At 47.0% G+C, this 26,183-nt stretch overlaps 1 protein-coding gene across 3 annotated transcripts in view; it reads right to left on the bottom strand.

Moving 5' to 3' along the window:
- LOC119169203 (uncharacterized) overlaps positions 1 to 26,183 on the bottom strand; it is a 341,045-nt gene that overhangs the window by 183,475 nt on the left and 131,387 nt on the right. For all 3 annotated transcript variants that reach the window (XM_075886230.1, XM_075886226.1, XM_037420316.2), the window contains exon 6: positions 11,944 to 12,025. In XM_075886230.1, coding sequence (XP_075742345.1) covers positions 11,944 to 12,025 — 82 coding nt within the window. The remainder of the gene's footprint in view (positions 1 to 11,943; positions 12,026 to 26,183) is intronic.

Genomic DNA, 26,183 nt, shown 5'->3' with positions numbered 1-26,183 from the left:
GACAAGTAGGCTATTTGTTTCAAGGCAGTCCGCTGTTTATCATTTTCTCAAAGACCTTGCACAGGCAACTCGTCAATGCTATGGGCCTGTAACTTGATGCTGAAGATAGGCCTTACCCTGCTTAAAGATTGGAATAATGATGGCTTCTTTGCAGGCGGAAGGGATCTCTCTGGAAAACCAAACAGCATTATACAAGGAAAGGAGGGTTTTCATGGTTTCACGGGGCAGACGTTTCAGCATTTCGTACACTATACGGTCGGAGCCTGGGGCGGTCCTTTTACAGCAATTCAGTGATGCTTCTAGCTCTGCTAAGATGAAAGGCTCATTGTATGCGTCATTATTTGTGGATTTCCGTTCTATTTTTTGTTTTTCTGTTCTTGCTTTGTAACGTTGTAACGCCGGACTGTAATGGGTTTGTGGCATACTTTTGTAGCGCCCCGCTACATCATCATCGACATTCATCATCACCACCATTGTCATAGCCATTGCGCCGTGCCTCTCGCGCAGCTCATGCATAGCTCGAGCTGCGCGAGGAGAGAACGAGCTTCTGACCTGGCGGTTTGGACGCTGCAGCTGCTGCAGCTCTGCTTCAGAAAATCGGCTTGGATAATAAAGTGGCGAGAGAACGACACGACCACGTTGGCCGCCGTCCCGTCCTCCTCTTTCGCTACATTGGTGACCCGGACTACGAACGCGACCTTCCACGGAGCAACGTGAGCATCTCGACAGCCTCAGCCCTGGTACCGCTGCCACTGCACCCGTCCATGTACCCTCTTCGGGTGTTGTTGGAGGTACTGCTACCATGACGTTACCACAGCTGTGGCTTGCTGTTCCCTCCTTATGGTTCATTCAAGTCGAGAACAAGTTCCCAATTCATCACATCACGTCAGAAGTTCGCAAGCATGAGCTCCTCGTTGAAGCGCTACCGCCACAGGCAATGGCCGAAATACGCGACATCCTCGTGGGCCCGCCTGGTGACACTCCATATACGACAGTTAAACAGGCTCTTCTTCACCAACTCATTCCGCCTAAGCATCGGCGCATTCAGCAAATTCTGTGCAACGAAGAGCTCGGGGACCGCCGTCCCACACAGTTTCCACGTCACCTGCAGCACCTGCTTGGAAACCAGCCGGACGGCTCGGAAACACCCATACTACGCGAGTTGTTTCTACAGTGTCTTCAACCTACCATGCGAATGGCTCTTGTCCCAGCTTAGGATAAGCCGCTGTCGGAGCTGGCAGAAATGGCCGATGACATGATGGACGTTGCTCCGGCAGTCATAAATGCTGCCCACACCTCTCAGATTTCCGAAGCAGATTCCCTTCGAGAAACTGTAAAAGATCTCGCAGCTGAAGTCGCCAACTTGCGTCTGCAATTGCTGAGCATTCGCAACTTAAATGACCAGCCTCGTCCACATCGACCATCTCTCCCGTCGGCTGCTCCGCAACGGCCTCTCCACCAGCCCGAGCACTGCTTTTCACCGCAGAACAATGCTATTATCACCGGCGTTTTCGTGCCGCGGCTCGCAGATGTGTGCCACCTTGCTCATGGCGCATGGGAAACGCTCCGGCCGATTGTCAATAACAGCGACGGGCGATCAAGGCCAAGCATCATGCCGCCTCTTGCACATCACCGACAGAACCACAGGTCTGCGCTTGCTGGTGGCACTGGAGCAGAAGTCAGCATAATTCCAGCGTCCAAAGCTGACCGGCGTCTTTGCGAGAATTCAACTCCTTTACAAGCGATCAATTCTTCGGTCATCGCAACTTACAGACAGACGTCTCTGACCCTTGATCTCGGTCTTAAGAGGAAACTGCAGTGGTTATTTTGGATAGCAGACATACGCTGTGCAATCTTAGGCGCCGATTTCTTAAGGAATTTTCATCTGCTCGTGGATATGAACCGCTGCCGCCTGGTGGATAGCTATACCGGCTTATCGGTCAATGGTTTTCTGTCACGTGCTACGGCCCTAAACCCCACTTTCGTGAAACCGCCCACGTCACCATATACAGCTCTACTCAATGAGTTTTCGGAGATTACAACGCAGTCTCCCATGAATAAGACCCCCAAGCACACTGTGACCCACTGCATCGTTACCACAGGCCCACCGGTTCACTGCCGCCCTCGCCGACTTGGCCATGATAAACTTCGAATTGCTCGCAACAAGTTTGAGCATATGTTACAGTTGCAAATCATTCGTCTGTCATCAAGCTCGTGGTCGTCAACGCTGCACATGGTTCCCAAGAAGAACAATGACTGGTGGCCCTGCGGTGATTATCGAGCTCTCAATGTAGTCACCACTCCAGATCGATACCCGTTACCCAATATTCAGGACTGTACTGCCTTTTTAACCGGCACAATTGTATACTCGAAGATTGATCTTGTGAAAGCTTATCACCAGATCCCCGTTGAGCCTTCTGACATTCCAAAACTGCAATAATTACCCCATTTGGGCTCTATGAGTATTTACGAATGCCTTTCGGTTTGAGAAACGCAGCTGAGACATTTCAGCGTTTCATAGACGAAGTCACAAGAGGCTTGCCATTTTGTTTCGCCTATATCAACGATCTTTTTGTAGCCAGCAAGGACGCTGAAACGCACAAGGCACATCTACGCCAGCTTTTCACTCGACTGCATGATTACGGCCTTGTCATCAATGTAGAAAAGTGTCAGTTTGGAGTCTCGGAGATAGCATTCCTCGGACATCAGATCACTAAAGATGGAATCACTCCTCTACCTGACAAGGTTCAAGCTATCCTCGAGTACCCGCCTCCCACTTCCATACGCAGTCTATGACGTTTTCTCGAACTCGTCAATTTTTATCGCCGCTTCATCCCTACATGATCTACACTGCTGCAGCCTCTGGAAGCACTACTCTCGACTCCGCAAGCTGAGTCAGCCGCCCTTCCCTGGGACACGGTCGCTCCATATGCAGTCTATGACGTTTTCTCGAACTCGTCAATTTTTATCGCCGCTTCATCCCTACATGATCTACACTGCTGCAGCCTCTGGAAGCACTACTCTCGACTCCGCAAGCTGAGTCAGCCGCCCTTCCCAGGGACACGGTCGCGGATCAAGCTTTTGCCGCCGTTAAGACCAAGCTCGCCCAGGCCGCCCTCCTGCACCACCCTACACCAACTGCTCCCACTAGCCTCATAATAGACGCTTCTTCAGAAGCAGTTGGGGCCGCTCTTCATCAATGAATCAATGGTGCATGGGCTCCAATTTCCTTCTTTTCCCGCAAGTTACGCGACACTGAGCGCCGATATAGTACTTTCAGACGGGAGCTCCTCGCAGCCTACCTTGCGGTGAAGCATTTCAGGTACTTCCTTGAAGGGCGACAATTTGCCATTCTTACCGACCAAAGCCCATTGTTTCGGCTTTACGTTCCTGCAGTGCCACGCACACTCTTAGAGAACTTCGACACCTTGCTTTCATTGCCGAATCCACCACAGACATACGTTATGTAAAAGGCAGCTTTAACAGTGCAGCGGACGCTCTCAGTCGTATTACCATCAACTCCACGACAGGCACCACCGACCTTTCATTGTCCTCGCTCGCGTAGGCACAAGCATTAGACGATGAGCTTCTTGACTCCGATCCTCTACTTCCCTCCGACTGGAACAAGTCGACCTTCCCGACGCCGACGTTACGCTTTGGTGCGATGTTTCACACAACTGCACTCGTATCTATGTTCCTTCACAGCTTCGTCGTGCTGTTTTTGACACCCTCCATTCCATCAGCCATCCAGGCGTAAGAGCTACGCAACATCTGGTCCCTGAACGCTATGTCTGGTCGCGCATACGCGCTAACATTCATGACTGGGTTCGCACATGCAGAGCATGTCAGCGTATCAAGGTGCAACGGCACACCAAGCCTCCATAGGGAAAATTCCCTCTCCCTGATGCACGTTTCGACACTATTCATTTGGACATTGTCGGGCCATTACCTTCATGTCGGGGAAATACGCATTTGCTTACGTGTACTGACAGATACACTAGGTGGCCTGAAGCAGCTCCAATGCCTGACATCACGGCAGAAACAGTTGCTCGTACCTTTCTTGCTACCTGGATTAGCCGTTTCGGTGTACCATCAACGGTGACTACTGATAGAGGCAGACAGTTTGAGTCAGCGCTTTTTACCTCTGTCACATCTCTACTGGGTTGCGCGCATATTCGCACAACTGCGTATCATCCAGCAACAAATGGCTTAGTGGAGAGACTCCACCGTCATCTAAAAGCAGCACTCGCCTCGCAGCCTCACGCCGAAGATTGGGTATCACACCTCCCCATCGTGCTTCTCGGCCTGCGTTCAACACTTCGGCCAGAACTTGCCTGCTCGGTAGCCGAGATGGTTTATGGCTGCACACTCCGTTTGCCTGGTGACCTCGTCAGCCCCGTTACTACACAGACTGTTTCGGATCCATCTTCTTTCGTCCAGCGTCTGCGGATCTTCATGCAAAATTTGCGCCCATCACCAACTTCAGCTCACACTAAGAACGACGTTTTTCTGCCGGGAAACCTACAGACTTCTTCACACCTTTTTGTTCCTGTCGATGCGTCGCGCCGTGTTCTTCAGCCTCACTATGACGGTCCTTTCCCAGTCATCAAGCGTTTTGAACATCATTTTACAATCCTGCATAATGGGCATGAAGACACAGTCAGCATTGAAAGGATCAAGCCGGCACCCATTCTGACAAGCTCCGTCTCATCATTTTTTTTTCTTCAAGTGCCCACGGCCACTTGTCCGCAGGGGGGGGGGGGGGGGGGGGGCTATCTGTGGCATACTTTTGTAGCGCCCCGCTACATCATCATCGACATTCATCATCATCACCATTGTCATAGCCAACGCACCGCGCCTCTCGCGCAGCTCATGCATAGCTCAAGCTGCGCGAGGAGAGAACGAGCTTCTGACCTGGCGGTTTGGACGCTGCAGCTGCTGCCGCTCCGCTTTGGAAAATCGCCTTGGATAATGAAGTGGCGAGAGAACGACACGACCAAGTTGGCCGCCGTCCCGTCCTCCTCTTTCGCTACAGGTTGAGCTGGAGACCTGTTAGAAGTGTGCACTGAGGGAGTTCGCTTGGTCTTCCAAACCATTACCTTGTGTGTTTACTAGAGCAAGAGAATGTGCCTCTCGCCCTACTACCCTACTGACCATGCTTCAGACTCTTGCCTCATGTGTATACGAGTTAATGCCAGATAGAAACTTCTGCAGGCTCTCCCTTTTAGCCTGTCGACGCGTTCTTCTGCATTGTGACTTGATGTTTTTAAAATTGACAAGGTTCTCGGTGGTTGGGTAGTCTCGAAGATGCTTGATTGATTGATTTGTGGGGTTTAACGTCCTAAAACCACCAAATGATTATGAGAGACGCCGTAGTGGAGGGCTCCGGAAATTTTGACCACCTGGGGTTCTTTAACGTGCACCCAAATCTGAGTACACGGGCTTACAACATTTCCGCCTCCATCGGAAATGCAGCCGCCACAGCCGGGATTCGATCCCGCGACCTGCGGGTCAGTAGCCGAGTACCTTAGCCACTAGACCACCGCGGCGGGGCGTCTCGAAGATGCTTCCATGCTTTGTTTTGTTGTTTTCGCGCAATGAGACACTCGCTGTTCCACCAGGGAACACGCCATTTTCTGGGTAGTCCAGATGTTTGCAAAATGCACTCAGCCGCACCTTCTATAAGAAAAGCAGTAAAGAACTCTACAGATGCATTTATGCTAGAGCCACGTATGTCAGTCCAACTTAAGCTAGCTATATTATAAAATTGGTCCCAATCGGCTTTTTCTATGGGCCATTTGGGAACATTAGGCAGGACATTCAGAAGATATTAGTGTACTCAGAATTATAGGAAAATGGTCACTTCCGTAAGGATTGTTTATGACTTTCCATGTGAGTAATGGTAGGAGCGGTGGAGAGACAATGCTAAGGTCTATCGACAGGTAGGTATTATTAGCCAGGCTATAGTATGTTAACTCTTTTTGATTGCGGAGACACGCACCAGAAGAGAAAAGCAACTGTTCAATAAGGTAGCCTTGCGCATGGCAAGGAGAGTCACCCCATAGGCTACTGTGAGCATTGAAGTCCCCTAGGACATTACGCATACCTGCCAAGTTCAAGAATTTTAAATCCGGGAGATTTCCCCAACCGAGGGGGGGGGGGGGGGGGGTGCACTGCATTATGTGCTCCTATTTTTTTTCTTGGCACCAAAAAAAGAAAACAACCCATAGACAAACTAACAAACAGAAAAAAGGGGGTTCTCAATCACAAGCGCCAACATCAGCGTTGGCCAAACACACGAGGGTAGGGTTTCCCACTAAGGTAAGAGTCTTAAAGGATCAACACAACTATCAGAATCTATTTCCGTCAAAATAACGCACGTATGTCTTCCTGGGACACACGTGAATGGATGAGATGGCGCAGCTGGCTGCCGCAAAAGCGCGGTTCAAAACATTGCTCATTATCAAATCCTTTTGACAAGAACACCACAACTCGTCTAGACCCTTTTTATAGCGATAGTAATTATATGGGCCGTCAAGCCTTTTTTTTTTTTTTTTTTGCCATCGCTGCAGTCATTCACCGTATATCTACATGTGTATGATCACTTAAGAAAGAAAGAAAAAATGCCACACACACTAGGTTTCCAGCTCGTTGCGATGCGACGCCGCACGCTTATCTCTCACGCGGCTTGGGGGGGGGGGGGGGGGGTTAGATGCTTGTGTCTACGCACTTATCCTTTGGCGAGGACAATCGCGTGCCTTTGGCTTTCACTGGAATGATTGCGCTAGTTGCCGGGCCAACAAAGGTCACTTCTTTCTCTGCACAGGACCCGTTTGCGAAAAGAGTGCGTTTTTCATACACAGCGAGGGATAACTGAAACACTTGTTTATACTCATCTGTACCAGTGATTACGTATCGTGCATCTATTTTTTTTTAAACAGTGCATTACAAGTCGAGCGGTAAACGTTGTTAGTTCACTCTCATCCTGTGTGTATCGTTTTCGTGTGTCATTTGTGCGTGAGCAGCACGCTGCATGTTTCAATCTACTTGCCATTCTTAGCGTGGCATTCCAAGTTGTTAATTTCGCATTCATTACTTCGCCCTTGCGGCGAAACTAACTTTTTTTGTTTTACGTATTTACTGCCTTTATTCTACCGCTGCGTGCCCTCGGAACTCGTAGTTCGCTATCGCATCGCCATGACCGCGGTTTCATGCACTGTAAAAGACAGTGCATGCGCCGGTCGCAGGAATACTACTGAAGCTTCGAGTACGCTGCTCTCGGCCTACGTTCGAGAGTTTCCGTACTAAGGTTTGTATCACCCGCCGCGATTACGAAATGCGTTCGGAACATTCAAATGTAGGCCCAACGAACATAGTGAAATTCTGCTAGGGAATTACAAGAATTCGGTCCACCGCAGCGCCCTTGGCATGAACGAAGTGGAATAAGCGTGGTTTCATTCATTCATTCACGAATTCATATCTGCCGCGCTTTCGCATTACTGAGATTCTATTCTACGTTAAGGATTAACACCTCTTAAACTCATTTATAATAAAATGAGACAGGTTCGAAAAGACTGTAGCGGATTAAGCTGCTTTTTTTGTCAATGCTGCCAGATCACGCACAGAAATTTCGATTTCCGGGAGATCTTCATGACAACTGTACAAACGGAAGAAACGGTCGAAATCCGGGAGTCTCCTTGCCAAAGCGGGAAACTTGGCAGGTATGAGCTTGTTATAAGTTGTACTTCATTTTGAAGCTACTAAACCAGCCGTATTGACTTGCAATGAGCGTGTGTAGACAATTAAGCGAGCTGATGCTGAGAAGATGGTGAGCAATGACATGGTGCAAATGAATTCATGTGAAGGCGGCAAATGCCCTTGCTATTGGCTAAGGGCCTTTACATGCGCTACCCGCACAGCCGCAACGCCCGTGCCAGGACCCCTTCTGCACGCAATCGGGAGAAAAATAAGCCAATTGGCGATGCTCTTTCACCCTCCGCAGCGTCGCCAATTGGCTTATTTGTCCCCCGCTTGCGTGCGGTAGGGGTCCCTGCCCATGCATTGCGGCATTTTAGGAAGCCCGTGGAACGGCCCTAAAGGGCCCTGCAGTCCTGGACTCGGTTATTCCGTACTGAACCATTGTGTCTTATGCGACCTCCAACGGCAACGTAGCTCTCGCCAATCATCCTGCCGTGCGCATTCTCCTGGCGTTTCGTCGCTTTTGCCAAGCAGTGCCCTGTCCTCGGACTCTTTCGACAGTGTCCCGTTTCACCTCCCCAATTTTTCCCATCTTTCTTTTCTCTTCCTTCCCTCGTGTAGTTCCATCACCTACAAGAAGTTTACCTGTGTCACCAACAAGGCAGACAAAAATTAGCTCTTTTTTCCTTTCCTTCAAAAAACGACTCACTGCAACCACAGGGGGAAGCCCATGCGCTAAACAAGGTGTAGAAATCCGCTTATTTGCCGATGATTGTATTTTATTCCGTTCAATCAACTCTTTAAATGATCAGATAACGCTGCACCAATCTGTCGAAGCCATATCTGCGTGGTGTGAACGCTGGGGAATGAATGTAAACCCTGATAAAACTATGTTCATGCACATCACTAACAGGAAACAGCCGTTTATTTACCCGTACAGTATAAAAAAGACCCCAATTTTACTTACAGAAAGTTACAAATATCTTGGCGTAACAATCACTAACAAACTAACTTGGTCTTCCCACATTGAAAAAATTTGTTCATCTGCACGTAGGAAATTAGGCATGCTAAGGTATATACTCAGTAGTTCTCCCCCCAGTACTAAACTTCTAGCTTATAATACAATAATCAGGTCTGGTTTGGAATATGCATGTGAGGTGTGAGATTCGCATACTAAAACAGATATTAACAATCTAGAGAATATCCAAAGGTTAGCCACCCGCTTTATTTTCAACCGATTTCGCCGATCTGATTCCCCAACTGAACTAATGCATAATAACAAAATTCAATATAATAACAAAATTCAAACTTTAGAATGTCGCAGGAAAATTGCAAGACTAAAACTTATTTTCTATCTATCCAGCAAAAAAAGTGTACTTGAGCTATCAAGTATTCTTTCTCCATTATCTTCTAGTCCAACTAGACGATATCATTCACAAAAATTCACTCCTATCTTTGCTCGAACTAACAATTTCAAATACTCTTTCTTTCCTCGCAGATTAACAGAATGGAACGAACTACCACATCACACTTTTGAACCTGAAAACGTGTTAAGGTGTGTTGAAAGTTTTTTTGAAGTAACTTAGATCTTGTTGTATATTTACCTGTTAGTTTGTGCCACCAGTATTGTTGTTTTTTTTCATCATATCCTAATACTGTACCATCCCCACTCCTGCCTGGGCTATTCTTAGCCTGCAGTATTTTTCTAAATAAATAAATAGCTGTCTTCAGTCTTTTGGAGCAGCTTTGGCTGCAGGAATAATGCGACTTTGGAGGAGTAAAAAAAAACATTTTGGAGCAGCTCTGGAGGAGCAAAAGGTGTGTATTGGAGCATCGAAATTTAGTTTTGGAGAACATTTCTCAGGCCACACATAACTGTTAATTAGAATTTTTGCTTTCTGGTAAACACAAGAACCTTCAGTGGTTTTAACTTAGCATGCAAATGCTGATCAAGCAACCAGACTTCCCTCAAATTCATATGTATTAAACCTTACAAAAGGTTCAAGTGCAGCAACTCAAAGAAAAAACATAAGTGGCGTTCTGGGCAGCTACTAGATCTCAGAAGATTTTTGTCACCGATAACGATCACTAAAAACATACTAGTGAGTAGTAACAGCCATTGCAGTGCCACTGACAAATCTCACTAGGTAACGTTCGTTTTTGGTAGCTATGCTCTTTGTAGCACTTTTATAGCACATAATAAAGCAGCAGGAGGGAGGACCTTGCTATATCCAAGTTTATACTGAAGCTTATTTCATATAAATGCTTTTGTTACAATGTCACATTTCTACATTCGTTGTGTATGACTACAGCCTTTTTTTGATGATGTGCAGTGCCATTTCAACTACCTGCATTTTCAGCAAAATGCCATACAGTTGAACCCCTTAATAAGAGACATGCACCGGGGAGCAATTGTCTCTTATACGCAGAATGCCATGCATGCATTTTTTTATCAACACCTATTTCGATGTAGGCCAAATGGTGTCTCTCATACCCATCAGTGCCTTTTATAAAGCGGTTTGAATGTACCTAGGTTATATTACCTTGGCCTCTCAGCTGGCTGTCTCAAATGAACTTCACTGCACCAAAATTAGCCTGTTTTATAAAAAAATTTTGAATCAACTGAGCATTGCCCCTAAGGTGTGTACAACTAAAAGTAACTGCACAGTTTGGTTTAAAGCACTTCTGGCTTAAGTGGCCTAACCAGCCTCAAAATATAGAAAAAAAAAATAAACGAGCACATTATTCTCTCCTGGAAATTTGGTCTACTTCATGATGAAAGAACAGTGATTTCTCCATTTGTCTATATAGGTCCATATTATAACTTTTTTAACACCTAAAAAATACAGAACAGGAAGGCGACAGATGAACGTCGAACGATTTTATGCGTGCTAGAAAAGTTATAATATCAATACATACTAACTTGCCCAGCTACATGTTTACTTTCAACTAGTCTATACATGCGGAATATCAGATGTGGATTGTCTCCTGCACTGCATCCAGTCTTCTTTGTCTACTACCGTGCGTGATGTCTTAGTAGGCTAAAAGCTGACACAGTACACATGATTTTAAGAAATAGGTGGCGAAGCATAGAGGAAATCATTGGCGAGGGGCCTCAGTGTGCATTACTACATCAGTTTAAACGACCAGAGAGATGCGTCTGAGACAGCTCACAAATGTCGTACCCAAGCTGTGAAATCTGTTCAATTGCAAGCAAGGTGGTTCAAGGCAGGGTTGAAAGCAGAGCAGATAAGAATAAAGTGGCAGCCATAATGCACTGCATCTTATTGGGTTCAACCAGAAACCAACTGTAGACAAATACTAAAATAAAGGTAATCAAATACTTGTTCTCCAATTGCAGGGTCATTTCTTTCCTGCTGATACAGCTGACGAAATCGTAACTCACTTATGACCTTTGCTTCCCCTCACAATGAAGGCTTTGTCTGAATTAAAAAACTAAAGCAAGTGGAAAGCAGACAAAAAGAAGAAAAATGCACACTGGTCATGTTCAGACCGTGCACGAGACCTCAGAGTGATGGCTCCAGCTTGACCGACCGCTGTAGCAGGAAGTGTCCTTCGATGACCGCTGGTGACACATCCTCCGAGCTGGGTCTTGACAGCTCACCCCCTTCTTACCACAAAAATGGAGGGGGGAGTAGTTGTACCACACACAGCAAGCACACACAGTGGAAAATGTCCCCGTTCAACTAACATCACGCAAATTCAAAGGTCCACACCAGGCATTTTCAGATGCCCACAATATAATATGGGTAGGCTTGAAAAAAGAATCCAGGATCACATAAACAAGCCAATTGTGCTGAGTGCTTCTTTTTTTTTACACAACAGCTCACACATTTAATAAAGCAAGGCGAGGACCTGCCAACCAATCAGAATCAAGAAGAAAAAAAGGCGGGGGATTCTCTATTGTTGGCTTCTGATTGCCATCTACTTCACCGAACTATCAGCGGTGCACAATGGAAGAGCCCTCTTTTTTCTTCGCAACATCCGGCTGATCCTTGTCGGATAGCCAACACAATTTATAGCCCTCACTGCACAACACAGTCAAGGAAACAGAATGCACACCTACAAGCCATCTAAATAATTGAGAAAAAAAAAGAACCACGAACATCAAATTATTAAAATATCAGTAGCCTTTTGGTTAGCTTGACCATTCCCTGTTCGTTTTAATCATCAAGTTACACACTAAACAAATGAGCAATGGTGCGATGGTCGAGAGGTACTCACAGTGCATGTCCCGCTCATGTTCGTACTCGACGAAGGCGTAGCCCCGGGGCTTGCCAGTGATCTTGTTGTGCACGATGACAATCTGAAAGAACACAAACATACTGTGGGACAAGCCTGTTTTCATGTTCCTTGGTGTTAAACAGCTAAGGGGCACACCGAGCATTCCCTCTCACCAAAGAGTGAGAGGTTACTGTGTGGCACAGATGCGTAATAAATTATTTACATGAGAAATGTGTAAATGTGTAAATGTGGTTTGCATCCACATGTGGATGCAAACCATGAAGTAACTTCAACCAGGAGAATCCAACCACTCGTATTTCCACATTTTTCTAATGGTTTACATCAATCAGTAGAAAGGGCTGAATGGGAGGGGTTAGCAGGAAAGAGCTGTAACAGTTTCTAAAGGCCCGAAAATTGGAGAACCCTTGCTCAATACTTTGTTTTTGGCTTAACAATAACATGTACATATGGTAAGACTAATTTGTTCAAATTATTGCGCATTTTAAACGCTTAAGCATTTCTATGCCTACTCAACAAAAAATCTCTCCAAGTGTCTGTTCCTCAGTCACATAAGACAAGCATAGTTAAAGAAGATTGTACGAAGCAAAAATTTTCTTGGTTGTGCAACCAAGGCCCCCCCCTTGCTCAGTGACGCCGCTGAGAACTTCTGACTATGAGCAGTTTTTTGAACAGCAAAATTTTCATTTTAGAACACTTTGCAGCCGCAAAAGCTTTCTCATCTTGGAACACTTTGTAGCAGGTTATTTTGCACCTGCGACCACTACGCAGCAGCTAATTTAATCCTGAAGTACTCTCACAAAGCAAGTTGCATTTACATTCAAACACCTGAATACTTATTATTGCACTCTTATAAAAAGCTAGAAATATTTTGTTTCAATAATGATCGCATGGAGAAATTTCAGGGGCCCTTCATATTTCACTCAATAATGCGAAAATAAGGGTGTCACACAGTTATGGTAACACTTCCTCAGTGATGACTCTTGCAAGTAAATGAATACTCGATCAATAAAACAGTACTTTATGAATAAAGTTTGAAATATATTGTTATGGTGCGACATAACATGAACCAGGGTGGTGGTCGCCAAAGATGAAGAAGACGAGTAAACGTAGAGCTGGCGCGTGGTACTCATCAGCCATACCGTCTGGCTGACGATCAGCTGCTTGAATAAGCCTCGATCTCGCCCCCCTCACACTTGGTGAACGTGCTGTAACCGCCTCGCAACGAAACTTGGCAGCGGCCATCGCTTGAGGGAACTCTGCAACTATGACGAAAAGTACGGCGCCTGCATCTGCCCCCGGTGTTCCTGCGGCTGGAGATGATGCAGCGAATACATCTGCTCCGGCGCATACAACCTTCCTGCTCGAACCCTCACGAGATCCTGGCATGTTTAGCGGTTCCTGTGATCTAGATGAAATAGACGTTGAGGATTGGCTTAAAGGAACCGCCAAAGTGTGGTATGATAACAATGAAGCAGAACTTGGGAGTTGGGAAACATGCAGGCAGAAAATGTTGGACTTGTTCGGGAAGCCCGTTGAAAAAAGATGGCTGCAAACAGAATGCTCGCGTCTCCGGCGCAAACGTCCATAGAATCGTACATCTGGGCGCAAACGTCCATAAAATCGTACATCTAGTAAATTGAAGATGCGATTTCTTTGTGCCAGGAAGTGAATGCCGAGATGACAGAGGCCAACAAAGTTAGGCATATTCTTAAAGAGATTGCCGGCAACGCCTTCAATCTCCTAATATGTAAATATCACTCAACCGTGGACGCCATTGTAAAGGAGTACAGGCACTTTGAGCAACCTATGTGCCGGCGCATCAATGGTGCGTCTGACCGGCTTCCCAACACAGCTGCAACGTCGTTGCGTGAAGATCACGCGGGAACGCAATCACCGGCTCTTATTTCGCCAGACCAGGTGACTAGAATCTTACGGCGCGAAATTGAAGCCATGACTCCTGCTCCAGCTTACATCGGTACAGCTGATACGACACCGGTTACTGTTCTCGAGGTTCGGGCCATCATTCATCAGGAACTGTGATCAGTTCGCAGTCAACCTCATGGCATCTAGCTTCGTCTTATCCCGAGCAGCGCTTTCGTGCCGCCCACTCTCGCGGCCCAGCAGCTTGGAGAAATGCCGACAACCGGCCATTTTGTTTCCACGGCCATCGTATCGGCCATGTAGTCAGTCCGTTACTGCAATGCCCACTGGTCTTCACCACGTCAGACGTTGTCTGCCCCATGCTGACAGGGTGACACCCACCTTGCACCGCCGACCCAGTTCTCTTCCTCCAACCTATCCACAAGGTTTAACAGCCGCTCCCCGTCGCCCAGTAGTCATCAGTCACGCTTGCCTCCAGGTCGTCGCCAGTCGCCTCGCTTGATGCAGTCAAAATACCTATGTACATAAGCATTTCTAAAGATCTCACTCGTCCTGTGTGGGCAACTGTCATTTGCTTACCACCGCTGTATTCAGAAACGCTTCTTGACTTGAATTTGACTTGAAACCACCTTCAATGCAGCGTGTTTGAAATTCGTTTGTGCTGCATTGAAGTCGGTGGCAAGTAAAGTTCAAGTCAAGCAAAGTTTCTGAATACGGGGGTTAGACACCCGTCTTTCACGAGGGAACACCAGGGATGAAGAGGGGGGCATCACTGAAAGTGCACAGTGACTGCCCGCTGTCTTGATATATGAGGAGTCCACTTGCTGGGCTCTGAGCACTTGCTCAAAAAGCAAGAAAACCCCTTCCGTGCAAGAGCAACTGTATTCCCTTAAAGGAGCACTGATATCAAATTTTAAGATCGAGATGTGCCCATCATTCGATCGCTCGGCATGCATAAGTCTTCTTGGCCAAATTTGAATGGCACCCATTGTGTAGAAGTTATTTTAATTTGACGTCAAACAGCGTAAAAACCTACAGAGAAAAAAACGTAGAATAGACTGCCCTGTGACACCGACAATAGTGCTGCGTGTTCGTTGTGATACACTCCACAAATACCATCCTGAGTGACGATACGCTAGTACCAATGACGTCGATGATCCGAGTGTGTTTGGAGCCGACTCCCAGCCATGCTCTCAATAATGGCTCTCCTGGCGGTGTTGAAGTGTGCGTGTGATTCATCATGTCGCATCGACTATTTGACGTGTGCTCCAAAGCATGAGTACTATCATGCAGAGTGACAATACATGCCAGAATATGGGGGAACCGCCCTGCGCATCGGGGCACGAAAAAAGCGGAAAGTGCGTGCCGTTTCATGCCTTTCCAAGCCACGAACCTCAACGCAGCCAGTGGGTTGACTTTGTATGCGCCGATGAACAGACAGACTGGACGCCTGTGAAGAACAGCAGCATTTGCTCGCTTCGCTTTGCGCTGAGCTGCTACAGGATAATTCCTGTGTTGGCGAACCAGTTGGGTTTCACTGGCAGTATTAGGCCCCTTCTCAAGGCCGGGGCTAAAAGAAGGGAGGAAAGAGTTGGCGCTACTTGATCCAGCCAGCAGAAAACGCATGTAGGGGCTTTATTCTACATCATCAGAGACACAGCTGTACTGACTGCACGTGCGCTTCTAGCAGACGAAATGCCAGTGTGCGTGACGTCACCATTTTTTGTGAAAGCAGCATCAGCTGTGCCGCGGCCTCAACGTGACCGTGAGGTAGCGCTGGCAGCACTACAATTTGGCAGGCTTTCGACCCATTTTGAACCATGTTCGATAGCAGATATATCAATATTATAGATATTCATTCGTCACTCAGATGCCTTTTAGGTCGCGAATCGCTACTAGGGAATTGACAGCTACTCGTTGACGCAAAAATCTTGACCTTTAAATCTTGCTCCTTTAAGTTTTCTTCAGCAAGAGCAGATACAAGAGAGAGCTGCAAGCCTTACTTTGTATAACAATATAATTTGTCGTAATAATTGCTTCAATGTTAGGCAATACTGTGATTTTTTCACCGTTTGCCTTTTAGGCTGTTCTTATTTTGTTAGTGTTTTGACGTAGTAATTATGACTCTGGTAAACAGATGGTAGTAGGCAGCAATTCTCGGTTGGGAGTATAGTATACAAACTAGTAATTACATCGACGAATAGCCTGAGGACTTACATTAGTCGATGGAAAGGTAAGGGCAAGGCAACTATCAAGATGGAGTTGATTGTTGGAATTGCAGACCAGACACCTCGTAGTGTCACTTTTGTGCCAAGGTATTGCTTATTTTGACATAAAATGACGTTTTAGTGATCTGTATTGGGTTAGCACAATTCAAATTACCCGCTTCATGCGTTGCCTCAACCGTAACGGTCACATCACTGTAGCCGTGCACAATGTTGCCCGGCTTTACTGCGCAGCCGCCAACACTAGTAGCAGCAGAATGAAAGTAGAGGGAGCTACAGCAGCTACAAACGCCATTGAAAAATTTCCTGACATGGCCTTCGAGATGGAAGACGTGCTTTGATTAAACTGCCCCCGCTAGATGCCATCTAGCGGGGGCAGTTTAATCAAAGCACGTCTTCCATCTCGAAGGCCATGGCAGGAAATTACAATGTAAATAGGCGAAAATTGAACCCTCGCACCATTCCGCATAGTAACATCCAGCGATTCTTTTTTCCATGAATCACACAAACGAACAAGCAGCATTTTATTATGTCTCTTGATACACGGAAGGTTCTTTATTTAATGCAGCTAGTTTGATTACTAGTGATTAATTGTAGGTGGTACGTCTGATGTAAACGGAATCATTTTGCGAATGACCAATCGTAACACGTGTTTTCGTGCACTGACCCTAATTTCTCGGTAAGCAGGCCACTGCTGTTGATGACATTGCTACGTAGCTGACATATCAGGGGTCAGAAGACGACAACGAGGAAGTGGTCTGTCCGTTGTGCGTGCTGTCCTCCCTCTTAGTCGACGCAATATGCATCAGTTTCAATATAGATTCTAAATGGACACGCTTCGTATCATTTTTACATGACATCTTTGTAGTGGACGTGCTGGGTACTTTCCTGTCTTCATCTTGAAGCTCTGCAACGGCCACATCATCATAGGTCCAACCATGTCACAGATTGAACAACCATCGTCTCCACCACCTGCTCCTTCCGTGACCTCTACATACGTCGTTCTACCTCCTGCTTGTGATTCCGGTGTATTTTACGGTCAGGATGGCGTTGACGTCGACAAATGGATCAACTGGTACGAACGGGTCAGCGCAAGCTATAGGTGGGACCCAACTCTTATGCTTGCCAATGTGCTTTTTTACCTCGATGGCCTACCGCGGGTGTGGTTCGAGACTCACGAAGCAGATATTACAAACTGGGACTCCTTTGAAGAGAAGATCCGCGACCTTTTTAGTGACACCGTTGGGCGGCAAATCGCAGCGCGGAATCAGCTGCCGCTTCGTGCACAGATGTCGACTGAGTCGTATGTCGCGTACATTCACGACGTCATCGCCCTATGCCACCAGATTGACAAGCACATGAGTGAGCCTGAGAAAGTGGACCATGTGCTGAAAGGCATAGCAGACGCACCTTTAATCTTCTAGTATACAACAATGTTGCCACCGTTGACGCCATCATTAAAGAGTGCCGGCGGTTCGAAGAAGCCAAGAGCTGCCAAATTACTCAGCGATTCACACGGCTCCCCAACACGGCCGCAACCTCATCATGTGAAGCCACCCGCCAGTCCACCAAGTATGAAAACGTCATGCGCATTGTTCGTCGGGAAATCGAAGCCGCCTGCCCAGGCTCCTCTTCAGCCACCCGTTTTTTGCAACGCTCGTCTCTGACCAACAACAGACGTCAGTGGCGTTAATACAAGCTGTGGTGAGGCAGGAGTTTACAAACCTCGGCCTTCCATCAGCATGTCCCTTGACTCGCCTTGAAGTCCCGTCTTACTCCCCAGGACATGCTCGTCGTTCACCTCCAACAATGCCCTTCCGTAACCCTTCGGAATGGCAAACACCCGAGGACCAGCCTATTTGTTTTTCCTGCCTCCAGCCTGGGCACGTTTCTCGCTATTGCCGCCACTGTTGGTCAAGCCAACCACGTCCGACCTTCTCTACCTCGGCGCACATGCATCGGACGACCCCTTGACGTTCAGTCGCCGCACCCTCCAATTTCTATCAGTCGTCATCTTACGAGCCTTCCACTGACGCCCCTTTGCCCGGTCGCCGCTACACTGACGCCCCTTCGTCTGGTCACTGCAGCTCTCGCTCCTCGTCCCCGCTACGTTGCCGATCCCGCTCTCCGCCACCTCAGCGCTTTTCATCGCCGAGCTTCTCTGGACGACCGTAGCAGGAAAACTAGATATTGCAGCTTATAAAGGGGAAGCTACAATACCAATGACGGCCAAAAATCCTCTACTGACGCTTCCCACGCACCACAGCCTGCTTGAAGTATAAGTCGACCACGTTCCTGTGACCGTCCTCATTGACACAGGTAGGCACCTGTCTATTTTGAGTGCTTCTCTACGCCGCTGCTTACAAAAGATTATGACGCCGTCAGCGACGCAAGCAATACGTGTTGCCGATGCCGGTACAGTACCTGTAATCGGAATGTGCACTGCTTGTGTCAGCATTGCTTGTCGTCACGCCGTGGTCCTTTTTGCCGTGCTAGCCTGCTGCCCTCATGACCTCATACTTGGCCTTGATTTCCTTTAGGCATACTCGGCCTTAATTGATTGTTCGTCTGGTACCCTCAGCCTCGATCTTCCAATCTTCGCCGACTACTCTGCAAAGCCCACGAGCCGCTTGAGCCCAACCACTTTCATTCGCCTGCCACCTCGAGCCGTCATGTACGTGTCTTTGTCATCGGCCCCTCCCGTTCCCGACGGTGATTATAAGGTTACGCCGATTACCGACATTCGGCTGACGCGCAGTGTTACTGTGCCCCATACCATCGCGACCGTAGCGGATAACTGTGTGTTCCTTCCGCTCCTTAAGTGGAGAGGCGAGTCGAAAAACACGAGTTTTTTTTTTTTTTAAATTACCAATTTTTAATTTTTGCCTGTTTTGATAAAATTAGTACCTCTACTGCTATGAGAAAAAAAAATACACGTCGAAACTTAACTAGAAATGCTTTAAAATTGCATCTGAAGACCACAAGGTGCCTGTTAAAAGGTCCAAAGTGTGCGGTCTTCGAGCACCTTGCCGCCGATATTGCGCCGCCGCTCGCCATAGTTGAACGCATAAGCCGAAGAGTCAAGCCTCATTCTTCGAAAAAAGCATTGCTTGCAGGAAAAAAAGGAAAAAAGCATTGCTTGCAAGTGAAAGCCGTTGTGCGGCTTTCACTTGAGACCAATGCATCAAAATCAAACCATCTTGCGATCAATGCCAAACTGGCGGTCAATGCATCAAAATCAAAACCAATGCATCAAAAGTCATTCACACCCGTCAACCAGAAAGTTCGTGATGCGGCAATGGACGACGTCAGCACCAATCTTGCGAGGTTGAAAGAAGAACTCGCAGTGATAGAACTTAGCAGGGACGACATTGCCATTATGTACGACGGTATGTGGCACAAACATGGCCGCAAAATGGCATGACACTGGACATAGTTTGAATTTCGCAGTCCTGTCGAACTTCATCCTAGCTTGCAGTTGGCACAAGGCTCTGCCAGATGGAGTGGAAGTTTGGCAAGCGTTTCATAGCCCTGTCTGTGAGCGAAATGTCTGTGAGGAGTCGGCTCGAAAAAGCTGAGAGGGACAAACTCGTGGAGCTGGCGTATTTTAGTCGCAGTGGCCACTACAAGAAGGATTGTTCTTTTTGGTGTGCAAATTTTATCAGATTTAATATTTTTCGTAAATAAAAACTCAATTTTAACTTAAACACTCGTTTTTCTTAAAACACAAATTTTGCCATTTTTTCAATGTGCCCCTCCTTTTTCGTGCATTTAAAGTGCTTGGATCTGCAAGAAATTTCGCCCAAATTTTTTCTACAGTATGGCGAATGCAATTATCTAGTTTAAATTTCAATATCTTATTATATAATAAAAAAATTTTTATGTAAACCTTTACTAGGGTAGGTGAAATATGGACTTTTTGTGTCTATTATTTTTCACGCCTATTACATATTTTGTATGTGCTTTCTAATTAGTTATTTGCATTCTACACTTTATTTCAAACATTATGAACTATGCCTGGTAAAAAATCATGCAAGTTCAGGGATGAAAAGAGGGGGGCAAAAGGGTTGAGGTTTTCACTTTGTCATTTCGCAGAGCTAAAAGTAAGCAACTTACAAGAAAACTAATTATATATTTGAAATCAGCATAAAAAGTTCCATAAACAGCTTAAGTTTCACTGCTCTAGGATGAATATTAAAAAAAAGTGTCTTCGAGTAGCATCTCCCCTTAACTTTGGTTTCACCCCTCAAGTGTTGCCCTGCCAGATGTCTCTAGCCCAGCTAACTGCCGCAGCAGAGGTCGATGTCAGTGTTGTTGCTGTATCTGCTCCTGATCGAAGCGCAGTCTCACGGTCACCCAGCTCAGACGATGCTATTTTTCGAAACATGATTGGATCAGAGCTGTCGCCTCATCAGGCCGACGCTCTCTGCCAGGTTTTGGCCTCATACAGTGACATTTTTCACACCAATGAACGTCCCTTGGGCCAGACTAAAATTGTCACTCACCGAATCAACAGTGATGACCCTGCGCCCATTCACCGTTGGCTGTACCGCGTGTCAGTGTCCGAGCGAGACATGATTCAGAAAAAAGTGGCCAAAATGCTTACAAAAAACGTAATCGAACCATCATCAAGTCTTTGGGCAGCTCCCGTGGTATTAGTAAAATTGAAAGACAGCTCATGGCGTTTCTGCATTAATTATTGCCACCTCAACAAAGTTACCAAAAAAGACGTGTACCCTCTACCACGCACTGACGATGCCCTTGACTGCCTCCATGGCGCCACCTTCTTTTCATCTCTCGACCTCCGATCTGCCTACTGGCAAATTGCTGTAGATGGCATGGACCGAGAAAAGACCGCCTTCGTTATCCCCGACGGTCTTTACCAATTCAAGGCCATGCCCTTCGGTCTCTGCAACACTCCAGCGACGTTCGAGAGAATGATGGACACGCTCCTACAAGGATTTAAATGGTTGAAATGTTTGTGTTACCTGGACGACGTGATCATTTTTTCACCTACCTTTGCGACCCACCTTGAACGCCTTTCGACCATTCTATCCATATTTCGATGGGCCGGCCTGCAGCTCAATTCCTCCATGTGCCACTTCGGCCTTTGTCAGATTACCGTGTTGGGTCGCCTTGTTGACGCTGCCGGCTTATGACCAGATCGGGCAAAAGTATGCGCTGTAACAAACTTCCCAGTCCCATGCTCTGTCCATGATGCTCACAGTTTTGTGGGCCTCTGCTCCTACTTTCGCCGGTTCGTGAAAAACTTCGCAGCACTCGCACGGCCACTCACCGACCTTCTCAAACAAGATGTCTCATTTTGTTGGGGCCCTCCTCAAGCTGACGTCTTCTCTCAGCTAACCACCGCTCTAACGACACCTCCTATTCTTGCACATTTCGACCCCGATGCTCCTACAGAAGTGCGAACAAACGCGAGTGGTCACCGAATTGGTGCAGTTTTGGCACAAATTAAGCGGGGCAACGACTGTGTAATTGCGTATGCAAGCCGTCTGCTTTCTAAGTCTGAACGCAATTATTCTATAATAGAACGGGAATGTCTCGCCCTTGTCTGGGCGGTTTCAAAATTCCGTCCTTACTTGTATGGCCGCCCTTTCCGTGTCGTCACAGATCATCACGCGCTGTGTTGGCTTTCTTCTCTGAAAGACCCCACTGGACGACTTGGCCGTAGGGCATTACGCCTACAAGAGTATTCCTTGATTGATTGATTTGTGGGGTTTAACGTCCCAAAACCACCATTTGATTATGAGAGACGCCGCAGTGGAGGGCTCCGGAAATTTTGACCACCTGGGGTTCTTTAACGTGCACCCAAATCTGAGTACACGGGCCTACAACATTTCCGCCTCCATCGGAAATGCAGCCGCCGCAGCCGAGAATCGAACCCGCGACCTGCGGGTCAGCAGCCGAGTACCTTAGCCACTAGACCACCGCGGCGGGGCTACAAGAGTATTTCTACTCGGTTGCTTATAAGTCTGGACATCTCCATCTGGACGCCGATTGCTTATCCCGCTACCCTGTTGATCAGCCCGACGAATCAGACATTGAGCCTAGCCTCAGCGTCATGTCAATGTCCCAATTTCTTCACATTGGTGGTGAACAACGTCGCCATGCTTCTCTGCGACAATTTATTGACCGTCTTGAATCTGCTGCGAACGACACGTCGCTTCGCATGTATGTCCATCTGAATGCCACGCTACACCGTCGTAGCCTCCAGCCAGATGGCCCTGAGCTCATTCTTGTCGTGCCGAAACATTTGCGTTCAACCGTGCTGCACGAGCTTCACGATGAACCAACTCATCTGGGTGTATCTCGGACGTAAGACCGCGTGCGTTGCAGTTTCTTTTGGCCCGGTCTCGCACGGTCCGTTCGCCGTTACGTGTCCTCCTGCGATAAATGCCAACGTAGAAAGCGACCTACTGCGCCCCCGGCTGGACTTCAACCGATCTTTATCCCAACCGATCTTTATCCCAACCGAACCTTTCTTCCATGTTGGTATAGATCTTCTCGTTCCTTTTCCTGAGTCGAAATCGGGTAACAAGTGGGTCGCCATTGCTATAGACTATCTGTCTAGGTATGCCATCACTAGAGCACTCCCCACCAGCACCGCTACTGACGTTACAGACTTTTTGCTCCACGATGTCATCCTACACCATGGCACTTCTCGCCAATTACTCACGGATCACGGCCGCGCATTTTTGTCCCGTGTAATCAACAATCTTCTGCACTCTTGCTCGACGCAGCACAAGTTAACCACTTCCTACCATCCCCAAACAAATGGCCTTACCGAATGGCTAAATCGCACCCTCACAGACATGATGATGATGATGATATATGGTGTTATTTGGCGCAAGGGCCATTTGTTGGCCAAAGAGCGCCATTTTATCTTACTAAAAATATGGACAATGATTGTGATAAGCGGCTGTATAAGGGCCATAAAATTCCTCGCGATAAGGCGGGTAAGAACATACAAGTAATAAAATGATGACCATGCCGTGAAAGATGTGTGTGGTGTGAATGATGACAAAAGTTGGTGATAATAAGACGATGGTGGATATGTATGGCATTAGCACAAGTGCCTCACTCGCTCATACCCTTGCGTCCAAGGGCCGTGAGGCAAGTGCTTTCCTGTGTAGCCACCGCAGCAAAAACCTCTCTAGAGAGGTCGTGCTACGGTATGCCCGGGTATATGATATGAAAATTATGAATTTCCTTTAAAAACGCTAATAATGATTTGTGACTAAAAAGCGGTTCCCTACCAACGAACATTGCAGGGTGTAAAGGTATATGTTGTCGGTAGGATAGTGGGAAGTGTTGTCTTCTTAGAGTGTCTAAATGTTTACATTGAATTAAAACGTGAAGAACTGTTAATGTCTCACCAGATTTATCACACAATGGTGGATCACCACCGGATAAAAGATGTGTGTGTGTCGTGTATGTGTGTCCTATCCTGAGTCTTGTTAGTGTTACCTCTGTTAGACGTGATTTTGATACTGGTGGCCAATGGCCAAGGTGTGGCTTGATAACGTGTAGTTTGTTTTGTGTGTGTGTATCCCACTTGCTCTGCCAGTAGTCCCTGAGGTTTCGTTTGAGAGACGGCTTAAGATCAAGGGCCGGGATTGATATATATGTAATGGCGGTGCTCTCATGGACGGATGCAGCGAGCTGATCCGCCCTCCCGTTGCCTTGGATCTCACGGTGCCCTGGCACCCAGCACACTACAACATGTTGTTTGTGTGTGTAGAGTGTGCACAAAATGGAGTAAAGTGAGACAAGGACTGGGTTTTTTTGTTTTTTAAGACTGTGCAGAGCCATTACCACACTGAGGGAGTCTGTATAAATTACTGCTTTTTGTATTTGTAATTGTTTGATGTGTTTAGCTGCCACCAGTATCGCGTAAGCTTCCGCTGTGAAGATACTTGTGCGTGGATGTAGAGGGCCAGCATCCGAAAAGGATGGGCCGACAGCAGCGTAGGACACAGAGGAGTTAGTCTTGGAGGCATCTGTGAAGAACTCAGGACGTGTGTATTTGTGTTGAAGTTCCAGAAAGTATGTTCGGATATGGGCAATAGGTGCATGTTTTGTAACATCTAGGAAAGACACATCGCAGTCCATAGTCTGCCACTGCCACGGTGGCGGGTATGCTACAGGAGCCATTAAACTGTGTTCGAGTGACACTCCAGTGTCCTCAGCTAGACCCTTCAGGCGAACTGAGAAGGGCTGCCTCATTGAAGGCCTGTTTTGAAAAAGAATGGAGCTCGCCAAGTCATTAATAGTAGAGTATGAGGGGTGCCTCTTGTCTGCTTTCACCTTAATGAAATATACAAAGGACATGTAGGTTCTTTGCAGATGAAGCGACCACTCATTTGTCTCAATGTAAAGGCTTTCTACGGGGCTGGTGCGAAAAGCACCCGTAGAATGGCGGATGCCCAAATGGTGCACGGGGTCCAGCATTTTCAAGGCACATTGAGTGGCAGACTGATAGACAACGGCCCCATAATCTAAGCGGGTACGAATAAGGCTTCTATAGAGGTTCATGAGGCATTGCCTATCACTACCCCACGTAGTACGTGACAACACTTTTATAACATTCATGGCTTTTAAACATTTTGTTTTTAAATACTTTATGTGTGGTACGAAGGTTAACTTGTTGTCCAAGATTAAGCCTAGGAATTTATGCTCCGCATTCACAGACAGACGTTGGCCGTTCAGTTCAATGTCGGGTTCTGAGTGCATGCCTCTCTTTCGGGAGAACAAGACACACGTGCTTTTTCCTGGGTTCAGCCGGAATCCGTTTTCCTCTGCCCATTTGGAGACCTTGTTTAAACCTAACTGAACCTGTCGCTCACACATTGCTAGGTTGCATGACTTAAAGCCAAGCTGGACGTCATCGACATATGTAGAATAGAACATGTTGCGGGGGATGGACAGGTGCAAGGAATTCATTTTAATAATAACAAGTGTACAACTAAGTACACCACCTTGCGGTACTCCCGTTTCTTGCACAAATATTTGGGAGAGAGTACTGCCCACACGGACGCGGAATTTCCGATTGGACAAGTAACTCTCGATTATGGAAAGCATTCTACCGCGCACACCCAGGTGAGACAAGTCTCTTAATATCCCAAAACGCCATGTTGTGTCGTAAGCCTTCTCGATATCGAGAAACACTGAGAGGAAGTATTGTTTGTGGACAAAAGCGTCTCGGATCTGTGCCTCGATACGCACCAGATGGTCGGTGGTGGATCTACCCTCCCAAAACCCACACTGAAATTGGTCGAGCAGATTGTGTGTTTCAAGGAAATGTAAAAGTCGGCGGTTTATCATTTTTTCAAAAAGTTTACAAACGCAGCTGGTTAGTGCAATGGGCCTATAACTTGAAACTGAGGAAGGGTCCTTGCCCTGTTTCAAAATAGGGATAACAATAGCCTCTTTCCAGGAAGCAGGGATGGTGCCTGAAAGCCAGATAGCATTGTATAGAGAGAGTAAAGTTTTTCGCATTTCGAGCGGCAAGTTTTTCAATATTTCATATGTGACACGGTCGTAGCCTAGAGCGGAATTATTGCAAGAGTTTAGTGATGTTTGTAGCTCAGCTAAGTTGAAAGGTTGGTTGTATTCCTCGTAATTTGTGCACTTGGATTCTAGTTTCTGCTTTTCTATCTTTGCTTTGTGTCTTTGGAAAGCTTCAGTGTAGTGTGACGAGCTAGACACCTGCTCGTAGTGTGCACCGAGGAAGTTCGCTTGATCTTCCAGGCTATCACCCTGTGTGTTTACGAGTGGGAGTGAGTGTACTTGTCTTCCTGCTACCCTACGAACCATGTTCCAGACTTTAGCCTCTTGTGTATATGAATTTATCCCTGAAAAAACTTGTGCCAGCTTTCTTTTCTGGCCTGCCGACGCATTCTCCTGGCTCGAGATTTTATTTTCCTAAAGCTCTCAAGGTTTTCCGCTGTCGGCGAGTTCCGCAGCAACCTCCATGCCCTGTTCTGTTCCTTTCGCGCATTCTGGCACTCATTGTTCCACCACGGAACGTGTCGTTTGCCGGGCAGTCCAGATGTTTGTGGAATGCACTTGGTTGCTGCGTCAGTAAGAAAA

This window comes from Rhipicephalus microplus, chromosome 2 (genome assembly GCF_043290135.1).
Source record: "Rhipicephalus microplus isolate Deutch F79 chromosome 2, USDA_Rmic, whole genome shotgun sequence".
Lineage (NCBI taxonomy): Eukaryota > Metazoa > Arthropoda > Arachnida > Ixodida > Ixodidae > Rhipicephalus > Rhipicephalus microplus.
Note: the sequence above shows the minus strand (reverse complement) of the source record. Positions and strands in the feature narration are given on the sequence as shown.